The sequence below is a fragment of the Gilbertella persicaria genome (assembly GCF_025201335.1).
Source record: "Gilbertella persicaria strain CBS 190.32 chromosome Unknown B0P05scaffold_69, whole genome shotgun sequence".
NCBI lineage: Eukaryota > Fungi > Mucoromycota > Mucoromycetes > Mucorales > Choanephoraceae > Gilbertella > Gilbertella persicaria.
In genome coordinates, this window is record NW_026252030.1 from 99,533 (window position 1) to 110,409 (window position 10,877).

General features: G+C 35.2%; 3 protein-coding genes across 3 annotated transcripts; 1 reads left to right on the forward strand and 2 right to left on the reverse strand.

Annotated features, from left to right (window-relative positions):
- On the reverse strand, positions 1-1,196 carry B0P05DRAFT_322096 (uncharacterized protein). The gene is made up of 4 exons (XM_051573531.1): positions 1,025-1,196; positions 275-879; positions 86-228; positions 1-36 (listed from the first exon to the last, which is right to left on the reverse strand). The coding sequence occupies exons 2-3, from the start codon at positions 795-797 to the stop codon at positions 206-208; spliced, it is 546 nt and encodes a 181-aa protein (XP_051429795.1). The 5' UTR covers positions 798-879; positions 1,025-1,196; the 3' UTR covers positions 1-36; positions 86-205.
- A 314-nt stretch (positions 1,197-1,510) lies between these two features.
- B0P05DRAFT_629267 (uncharacterized protein) lies at positions 1,511-2,378 on the reverse strand (the record flags this gene model as incomplete). The annotated part of the gene is made up of 2 exons (XM_051583484.1): positions 1,511-2,179; positions 2,216-2,378. 2 exons carry the CDS (start codon positions 2,376-2,378, stop codon positions 1,806-1,808), a joined length of 537 nt encoding a protein of 178 aa, XP_051429796.1. The 3' UTR covers positions 1,511-1,805.
- A 4,513-nt stretch (positions 2,379-6,891) lies between these two features.
- B0P05DRAFT_563576 (uncharacterized protein) lies at positions 6,892-7,246 on the forward strand. Its single transcript, XM_051580733.1, has one exon. It carries the CDS (start codon positions 6,983-6,985, stop codon positions 7,193-7,195), a length of 213 nt encoding a protein of 70 aa, XP_051429797.1. The 5' UTR covers positions 6,892-6,982; the 3' UTR covers positions 7,196-7,246.
- Positions 7,247-10,877: the final 3,631 nt, after the last annotated feature.

Below are 10,877 nucleotides of genomic sequence, written 5' to 3' on the forward strand. Positions count from 1 at the left end.
TCCATAATTTACATTATTTAATTAACTTAAAGTAGTCTATGATAATAGAGACTCAGTCATTTGCATGAACTCTACTACTACTTACTCCGACATCTCTTCATATATAAATACCTAGAGAATGAAGAGCTAGAGATAGATACATATTTATTTTTGGATAATAAACCTATACAAGTTCTAATCGACTTCTTTGTTTTTATCTTCTCTCTTACATCACAACATCCACCTTTGGTAAGTACTACAGCCATTGTTCCTCTGTTGATCAGTCTGATATCATGTTGACGGATCCATGGTCTTCCTAGTAAGCAAGTGTTCTTCTCTTTTTCAGATTCATCAATGCAAAAATGCTCCCGACGTAACTTGCCACCAATTCTGACTTCAACATCTGTTGCTACTTTACAATTGACGGCTCTGCTATGACTAGCAAATCCACTGAGCGGTATAGAGTCACTTGTGTCTGGAGTAATTCCCAATCTATTTGCTAGTTTGGCACTAAGTACTGAAACAGCAGCACCTGAATCCAGAATTGCTTCAACAGGTTGGTTGTTTATCACAATTAATACTCGACATGGCTGTGCGTATCTCATTTCGTCTGCATTAAAAGGATAATCAACATGACTGTCACTATCTTCGTCAGAGTCGTAGAAATCGCTATTATTACTGCTATTTTCTTCGTCTGCACTATCATAGTCGGTGTCATAATCACTATCTTCATCTGTGATATGTATGTTATTAATGAGTTGATTTTTGTATGCTTGTTCATCTAGTAGTTTGTTCGTTCTGAGGGTACTGATAATCATGGGTTCTGTTGCGTCAGGTTGCTTCTTCTTCTTTCTTCTGTATAAATGTGCTATTCCTAGTTTTACAACTTGGGCTGCTTTTCTATTGGTAGCTAGATATTCTGCTAAAGGAATAAATATACGCGTGTTTCTCAATTTGTCCCATGTCTTTTCAACAGGTACTTCCACTTCTAATTTTCTAGGTGGACTTTTTTTCTTTTTACCCTTATTTTTCTTTGTTATCTTACGTATGGGCATCATTCCACTATCAAATTGGCCCATCATTGATTGGGGTTGCCGTGCTTTAAGTACTGGTGGTAATGTGACATACTGATTTCGGTAAGGCTGCGTTTGTGGTACATTAACTGGTATATTTGATAAGGGTGGCAGTACCATTGTGCTTGATGTCATTGTAGGTACTTGTCCAGTTCTTTTTAGTGATGAGGTTGTTTCTTCAGATTGGATTTTTGTTTTTACTGCATTGATATCTACTTCTTTCTGTGGTGGGTTGTTTTGTTGTTGACTGATGTAGATTTGTCTGGGTGTCACAGACGAGCTGACCACTTCTACGGCATTTACTTGTGAGTTGTTGATCTGAGGGTGTTGTACTATGTTTTGGGGATGAAAATTGTGAGTACTCGTTTGGGCATCAGTGTAATCCATTGAATTTACTGATGCCCGCTCCCTTTTCCCATACCGTCTGCACGAGTATTAGAATTGGAGTTAGGATATGTATTATTGTTTTGGTTACCCTGTTCATGGGAAACTGGACACAATCGACTGGGATGACTAGGTTGGTTGCAGTTCCAACGCACAAGTGGTCTCTTCTCAGGGACTAGACTCAGTCAGTGAGGCTGATAATTTCTATTTCCATGTTGCACCAGATTAATATTGAGCTTGTTCACTGCATTAATGAGTTCTGATAACGAGTCGGCTGATATTCTTCTCTCACTAATGTCTGATTCATTATGACTATTATTGTTTGTTTTGGTGTTCTGGTTCTCGTGATGAACGTCGATACGTTCAACATCAAATTGAACTTTCTTTTTCTTGGACTACTGATGACTGTGAATTACCTTGTTTGTACTTTTTCTGTAGCTTTTCGATTTCGATGGCTTTATCTGTAACTTTTTGATATGTTTTGAGTCCTGATTTTTCTCGTGCTAACTCATATGCTATGTTTGGTTTGACTGAGGCTATGAAGAAGGAAACTTTAAAATCATTATTTGTGAGTTTTACCGTTTTAAACAATGGGTTCAAAATGTCGACAACTTCAGCACAATCTTGATGCTCTCCTTGTTTTATAGTTTTGATCATTTCCCAAGCTTCAGTCACTCGGTTCTTCATGAGTTTCGCAGTGAGTTTGTCTTCAAATTCCTTCCAAGTTTTGATTTCTTCATCTACTGTTGACCATCATGTCCTTGCTTTGCTCTTCATACTGGAGGAAGCGATAGCCAAAATTACATTGTCGTTCATTGAGGCTAATTCCTTCAATCTTTTCACTAATCTAATCCATTCTTCTGCTTTACTTGAATCATCTGCTCCTTCGAATATCTCCAAAGGTGGGAGAAATCTTAGGAATACATCACTCTGTTGTGTCATTTTGTTGTTTTCTATTTTGATAGTACTGCTTTGTTGTAGTTTACCAGGTAAAATCTCTTTGTTGTTTCTTTTCTTGTGTTGACGAATTGTTGCTAGGTTTTTTTTTGTTTTTCTGATGACTTATACTTTTGTTGGCAAGGCAAATATGATGTTTTTAGACAGTTATTATAAGTAACAGATAATTATAATATATGTCTCGGTGAGACCTCCAATAATACGTTTGCAGTGCCTTAGTGTGATGTGGTTGTGTGAGATTTAGGACTGTTTATGATATTGAATATAATTGTCGATTCTTGTTCTATTTGATTTGTTCTTCAATTTCTCTTTATTCAATTCAGTTTCCAAACATCAAAAGCAAGGTCAAATTATATAAAATAAAATAAAACGGGTCAAAAAGCTATTGTTATAGTATTGCAGGAACAAAATGCATAAGACCTCCTTCTTAAGTACACACCAGAGAAGATCCGGCACAAGAGGTATTGTCCGAGTCGCAGAGGAGCCAATAGTCACGTGTGGTCCGAGAAAACCAGATGATGTAATTTTTTATTTTCCATGCCATGTCTCACCTGTCGCACCCAAAGTTAAGTCTAAATCCGATGTGAAGAAAGCTGCCAGAAGACACCAGTAGGTGCTCGAAGGTTCTGGAAATTAGTAGTCAGATTTTTATCTGATTATCGTTACCATATCTGGCTACGACTTCAAATGCTAGAAGCTTTCACTTGAGTCACAACTCAGACATTCTAAATAGTATAGATATAAGTTGCATTCAATTCAATAAACATTGTCTTTCAACACAAGTATTAAGTATTAGTTACACTCTATAGTAAGCTAAACTCTACAACCTATTATACGTGTGATGATCTGACATTAAATAAGTCTTCAATTACATACTAAAAATATATCATAATCAATTTACATCAGAAATAGACATAAAAGAACCTCTTGTACTGAGTAAGACAATGTATCTTTTAATAGATCAAGACGTATAACCGAAATCCATAATTTACATTATTTAATTAACTTAAAGTAGTCTATGATAATAGAGACTTAGACATTTGCATGAACTCTACTACTACTTACTCCGACATCTCTTCATGTATAAATATGCTAGAATAATTTATAATCAAGAAAAAAAACAATAAAATTGTATAGAACAGTCTCAAAGTATCTACCTTTGTCTCTATATCATCTTATTATATAACTCTATTATCAAAACATCACAATGGTAGACGAGGTCTGTGCCCTGATCATGTACCCAGTTCTTGTGTACCTTAATCCATTCAGCCGTTTAAATAGTGTATACACCCTTAGTTCCAAATCAGGGATCATCAATTATCATACAAACAGTATGAATACAATACAAAATATAACCTTTGATAAAGTAGAACTTCTTTTGGCCGTCTTTGGTTCTAATCGACTTATTGATTTAACCATTTTATTAGTGATTAAATTACACATACCCATGTCACGGTATAATGTTGAGTATTCAGTCTAAGTTGAGGGTGTTCTTTATAGTAGTTTTGGTGTTATTAAATTAAACGCGGATCAACAGAAAAAAGCTTATTTACAGAATGTAAACGGTCATGATCTCATCAATGGATTTTTACTTACAAATCCAGTACAAATAATTCAAAATACAATTGACAACAAAACAAATAGAATATAAGATAAAAATAACTAAGGTACATGATAATGTTAATAAATGTTCCCAAAAGCATCCTTCTTCAGATAACTACCAAGTGTGTTCTTTCCCAGAGCAACCAGTTACTAAGACAGGAGTTTTACCAAGGACAGACTCCAATTAACAATATTGTGTAGTAGCTTTCTTCTTGCTTATTTGTTTCTTTCCTTTCTCTTGTATACTTCAATTGACAGACAGACAGATTCAATCTTCCCAAGATTTTCCAGATTTCTTCTTCAATTAAGTAGTCAGAGAAATAACCTGTCTTTTTTTATTATAACATTATAAGATGATGATGATCCAAGATTATTCTTTTTTATTTTTAAAAAGAAATATATCGATATTTATATGTTTTCAGTATCTCTTTTTCGTATGATTTTTGTTATTCTAGAGTATCATTCGATAAAAATTGAATTGATGAAAATGATTGATTTGAGAAGATTTGCGATTGTGAGGTGATCTTTTTCGCTTAAATGTAAACATTTGTGAAACTTCTTTGGTGTTCAGGTTGCCTTCCATTTTTAGAGATAGTATGAGTTGCTTCAGAGCGATCTTGAGTGCTTATATCTTGGCAGTAGAAATTGTTTTCAAGCAACGAACCAATCAAAGTAATTGCAACGTTACCCAAAAATATTTTGAAGTCAAACTTGGACACTCAATTGTTAACTTCACAACCCTGTCGTAACGAAAAGAAGGTTCAAGCCGAACCCAAAGCCAAGAAGGTTACATGACATCTCGAATGTCTAAGAAGGTTCTAGAAGGTAAGGCTCTAGAAGGTTCCTCATAGAAAGTCACATGATTACTAATCCGAGTGTAATATTTGAGGCTTATTTAATTTAGGAGTGTGAAATATACTTTATTATTTTCTTATTTTTTTTTCCAAAAAAACTATTTTCTAAATGACTAAACTCGACCCTATTTATACTTTTCTAAAAGATAGTAAACCGCAGTATTTCTAGCAAGTTCGAGTGAATATCAGCTACTAATGAGTTGCTACGCCACTCTAGTATTTTCTAGGTAGTTCCTTATTGATCAATGGCGGAATTTCCAGCCATTACACCGAGATTAGTAATCATAGTTCCTGAACCTTCTACAGCTTTCTTATTTTCTACTTAGACATTTCTATTGTACCTTACAAAATGTATAGATATAAACATAACATACAATGAAATAAAGGAAATCAATTATCGCTTTACAATTAATTTTTATTGTAAGAATACTATTAATTATTTCAACATTAAGACGACAAACCCTGACAACGCTTTATCCCTCCTGTATGTTTACCTTTGACTAGAAATATATGTAGAACCAAATAAGACAAAGGGAGATAGAAGACTGTAAAGAATATCAATTACAACAAAGAGGAATAAGAATAGATTTAAGATTTAGGTACTAGTAAGCTTCAAAGACAGAATTTGAAGATAGTAAAAAAATAAAGTTGTTATAAAAAGATAACAGAAAGAAAAGATTCGATTTTAATTTATTTGAAGTAAATCACTTCCTTTTTAACCTTTTTACAAATGAGATTTAAATAAGACAATTTCAACAACACCAATAGTACCAATGCACCTAGTGATTTCAACAATAATTCGAATGGAATTTCTTGATCTTGTACCATTCTTGACAAGTCCGCTACTGAGTACAGAAACCAAAATAGCTAACATCAAAGACAGGAAAATACCAAACGAAATGAAATAATAATAATAATAATAATAATAATATAAAGAAAATATAAAAAGTAGAAAGTCAATTGACTATCAAAACAAAACAAAAATAAGTGTCAAACAAAGAATACGAAATGGAACTAACACATACAGTACAATTGTATGGCATAACCCATTGAGTATAAAGAAAATATGAAATGAATAAAGAACACAATAGAGCGGAAAAACAAATTCATCCAGCATTGCTACAGACACCCTGCGCCAAACTCTTCGAAAACTCACCAACACAACAAGCAATCTGATTCGCCCGAAGATCTTGAACTACCATTGGACTAAACTTGTAACAACTGTAACTCGACCAATTCTTAAGGGATATCGACCAAACAAATACCAAACGACAGCCAGCAAAACCAACCAACAGAACATATACACCATTACTTATCTTGAATAGCAGTCTCTTGAGAAAATCAGAAAAATAGAGTACCCAAAAGCGACACAACCAAAATAAACATACGTCAAACTGTCGTCTTTGTAGATAGATCCAATAAGTAGCAAAGCCAATAAAACTTGTAAAGTATAACCGGAGATACGTATAATAAGTTGTAGAGCTAAACTTACTATAGAGTGTAACTAATACTTAGTATTTGTGTTGAAAGATGATGTTTATTTCATTGAATGCAACTTATATTTATACTATCTATAATGTCTGAGTTGTGACTCAAGTGGAAGCTTCTAGTATTTGAAGTCGTAGCCATATAAGGGAAATGCCAGATATGGTAATGATAATCAGATAAACATCTGACTAATAATTTCCAGAACCTTCGAGCACCTGCTGGTGTCTTCTGGCCGCTTTCTTAACATTGGGCTTGAACCAAAGTTTGGGTACGACAAAACTGACAGTGATGATATGTGAGTTTATAGAAGAATTGAAGCAGATATTCTAGAAGTAAGATAGCCGATTAATCACTTATTACACACGAGCACCAAGGAAAGACTGTAAAGAACCTACTTCGAATGTAATAGCACCAGATTTTCAGGTAATCTCCTTCAAAAATATCCTTTTCAGAAAAGTTCGATAATTTTATTAGGTTTTGCTTATTCAGCTTTTATACAATTCAACGGAATTAGATAGTAGAAATATAATGTATTAAGATACAACGATAAGAACATAGATAGGTACAGACAGATAACGGGTAAAAAAGGAAGTAAAGATAATAAAGGTCTTGATTTGCTTACATAAGAAAGAGTATAAGAAAATAATGGGAATTAACACTGTTGAGAAAATACATAACCTGTATGAAATGAGAGATGGCTTATTGTTTTGCTTGTTAGTATTCTTGTTGGTCCTTAGATCCACATGTTCACCACGAACGCACCAGAATCATCACCAACATCTGCTACAACACCCAGAACAAGAACAGCCATTACTCAGAGGGTGCTTCACCACTTTACTACGTACACCCAGAGTATAGAAACGGCACGGACACAAACAAACCCGGATCGGAATAGCCGCTTGCGTCACCACTTTCTTGGTATTTTTGAGTCAGACAGGAGGAACATTTAACTTCTTAAAACTGTCGTAACGAGAAGAAGATTCAAGCCAACTCCAAAACCAAGGCGGTCACGTGACATCTCGAAGGTACAAGAAGGTTCTGGAAAGTAAAATGCTAGAAGGTTCTAGACAGCAAGTCACTTGATTACTAATCAGAGATTAGTAACCATGGTTCCGGAACCTTCCACAACTTTCTTATTTTCTTTATAGAATTATCCATAGTACTTGGTAGAAAAGTATAAATATAAGATCATCGTTATTCAATAAAGAAATTAATTAACTATCTCTTTACTCTTAATTAGTATTACTTAAATACTATTAGTTGTTATAATATCAAGACGACAACTGGTAGCATCAGACGTAATTATTTAAGCAAGTTAAAGGATATCGCAAGGTTCTTTACTAGGTCATACTAGGGGTTTTTTTTTCTACAAGGTCTATATTGTAGGTTATTTCTAGAGGTCTTATCTAGGTTATTTCTATTGGTTTTTTCTGGTTTTTTTTCGTCTGGTTTTTCTCTGGTTTTCAAGATGAATACAGATACTCAGATGGGTAATGCTGCAGGTCTATATGCAGTAGGTATGGCTCCCAAGGTCCGTGAGCCGGAAGTGTTCAAGGGCGAGAGAAATGCCCTGGTGGTCGATAGTTGGATCAACTCAATGGACTTGTATTTTCAGCTGGTTAAGGTGACCCATGGTCAAGACCAGTTGTTGTACGCCTTGTCTTTATTGAGGGGAGATGCCCAACTCTGGTTTTCTCAGTTGAAGATGTGTGAAACAGAACATCTTCCTCAAGACTGGTCTGATTTGAAGGTACTTCTACGTGTTGTGATGTAAGAGAGAAGATAAAAACAAAGAAGTCGATTAGAACTTGTATAGGTTTATTATCCAAAAATAAATATGTATCTATCTCTAGCTCTTCATTCTCTAGGTATTTATATATGAAGAGATGTCGGAGTAAGTAGTAGTAGAGTTCATGCAAATGACTGAGTCTCTATTATCATAGACTACTTTAAGTTAATTAAATAATGTAAATTATGGATTTCGGTTATAAGTCTTGATCTATTAAAAGATACATTGTCTTATTTAGTACAAGAGGTTCTTTTATGTCTATTTCTGATGTAAATTGATTATGATATATTTTAGTATGTAAATGAAGACTTATTTAGTGTCAGATCATCATATGCATATAGATTCTATATGTTCACAACATTACCCTCCACCAGAGTCAATCTATCTTTGATAGTTGTAGTCGGCTCTTTAAAAGGTGAACATATCAATTCATGCGCATAATTATCATTTATGTCAGCATTTACAAGTTGACTGTAACATATGTAATGCAATTGTGTACAGAGTCTAGCGTGATATGTTTTCTAATCGTAAGGAAATTTTATCTTTCTTCTCTTATCATTTCACAAGTTATTTTCTTAGTCTTTTACTAGCTCTTGTTACAACAGATGCTTCTTCTCTACTTTGTCTGGTAGGAAGAGCCCTCTTGCTTATTTCTGTCTTCTTATTTACACTCTTATTATTTTTTATAGATGCAGATATGTCCTTAATTTTGGCATTTGTTCTTTCTTGCTCTAGTTGTTTGATCTTTTCAATTTTAGTCCAGTAACGATCAATAATGGTTGGGTCAGTGAAACTGGAGGCAGGTTCCCAAGTGTTGGCCTTCTCTCCGAATCCAGCCCATTTAACAAAGAACTGTCTGTTACCTGGTGGACCTCTGTGATCACGAATATCTTCTACTACAAAGTATTCGTCTTCAATAGCTGATTCATCGATTGTCACGATTTTCAACTCCGAAGGTGCGTAGTTGCGATGCAATAATTCATTTTGCTCGTCTTTTAATTCATATGAGCCACCTTTGTTTCTTCTTACAACAGTATAGGGGCCTTCATATAATGGAGACAGTTTACTCGGTCTCTTTTGCAGTCTTACCATAACATATGTTCCGGGTTCAATATCGACAAGCATATTCTTCGTATCAAACCTCTTTGTGTGCTCCTCATTTATCTTTTGAGTTCTTTCAAAGATAGCGGGAAAGACAATCTTCTCCATGTGATCAATGCGCTGCTCAAGATCATCGCGCGTCATCATATCTCTAGGAAGTGGATATTTGTTCTTTTCTTCATAGTTTTTAGGTAAGCCGACTTTGCGTGCGAACATCAATGAGAAGGGTGAACTCAACGTCTTATTCTTGATAGCGTTGTTGATAGAAAGCTGGACTACTGGTAAGTAATAATCCCAGTCTTTACTATTCGATTGACACATCTTTCTCAGTGTGTTTTCAACAATTTTTACACTGGATTCAGCACTTCCATTTCCTCTAGGATGGTAGGGAGTGGAGTACCTTCGATCAATGCCGAGCTTTTTTGAAATAGTTTCAAGTAACAAGTTATGGTATGCTCTGCCATTGTCGGATTGTAGAATACGAGGAAATCCATAGTCTCCAAAGATCTGCATAAGTGTATTGGCAATGGTATCTGATTGTTGATTCTTGAGCGCTCTGACGACGATGTATTTCGAACAGATGTCAGTCAAGACCAAGATTTCAGTATTTCCAGTTCCAGTGACAGGTAGAGGACCTAACGAGTCAACAGATACATGATCAAATGGTCGCAATGCAACAATGCTTGTCAAAGGATGGTAACCTCTTTTAGAAATGTTATGCTTCTGGCACTCAGTACATGAGCTTACTAATTCCTTGGCTTCTTGATACATATTTGTCCAATGAAGTCCTTGAGAGTGCAGTTCACGAACAATAGCATGACTGCCAAAGTGTCCAAAAGTGTGCACATCACGCAAGAGCTTTTCTCTTTCAGTCTCAGGCGGTGTGAAGTAATCTAATGATTTCTTAGTCTGCTCAACAAGTTGTGTGGTAAGAACATGCAGGTTTTTGTCTCTGCTATATTTCTTCCTACGAATAGTCACTCGTTTTATTCTGGCAGCTTGTTCATTTCGTTTTTGACTGTCAGTGCTACCCTCCACCAGTTTGTGATTACCATCGAAATTATCGAGAGGGGAATACAAACGACTTAACAAATCTGGCAGTTTAAGAAGGATACCAGGAATATGCACAGCGTCAAAGTCATAAGTCAGAATTTCTTCGTACCAATTCAACATCATATTGTTGCAATCTCGTTGAGTATGCATATAAATCAATGCTTTGTGATCTGTGTGCAATGTAAATCTGCGTCCCCAAATATATTGATGGAAGCGACGAAAAGCCATCAGAACACCATATAACTCACGACGAGTAGCACTCCATCTGCGTTGTGAGGGTGATAGAGCATTGGACACAAAACTAATATATTTGTCTCTACCCTTATCATCTCTCTGAAATAATACAGCGGATATACCATACTGAGAAGCATCAGAGGCAACAAAGAATTCTTTGGTGAAATCAGGTTAATGCAAAAGCATATTTGAGTGTAAGATGGCTTTCAAGGCATTAAAGCTCTTAGTTTGCTCATCAGACCACAGCTCTTCTACGTTCTTTGCATGGCTCAATCTAGTCAAAGGCTCAGCAACAGTAGAGATCATCGGTACAAATTCTCTAAAATAATTGATTAATCCCATGAACTGTTGAATGTGTTTCGC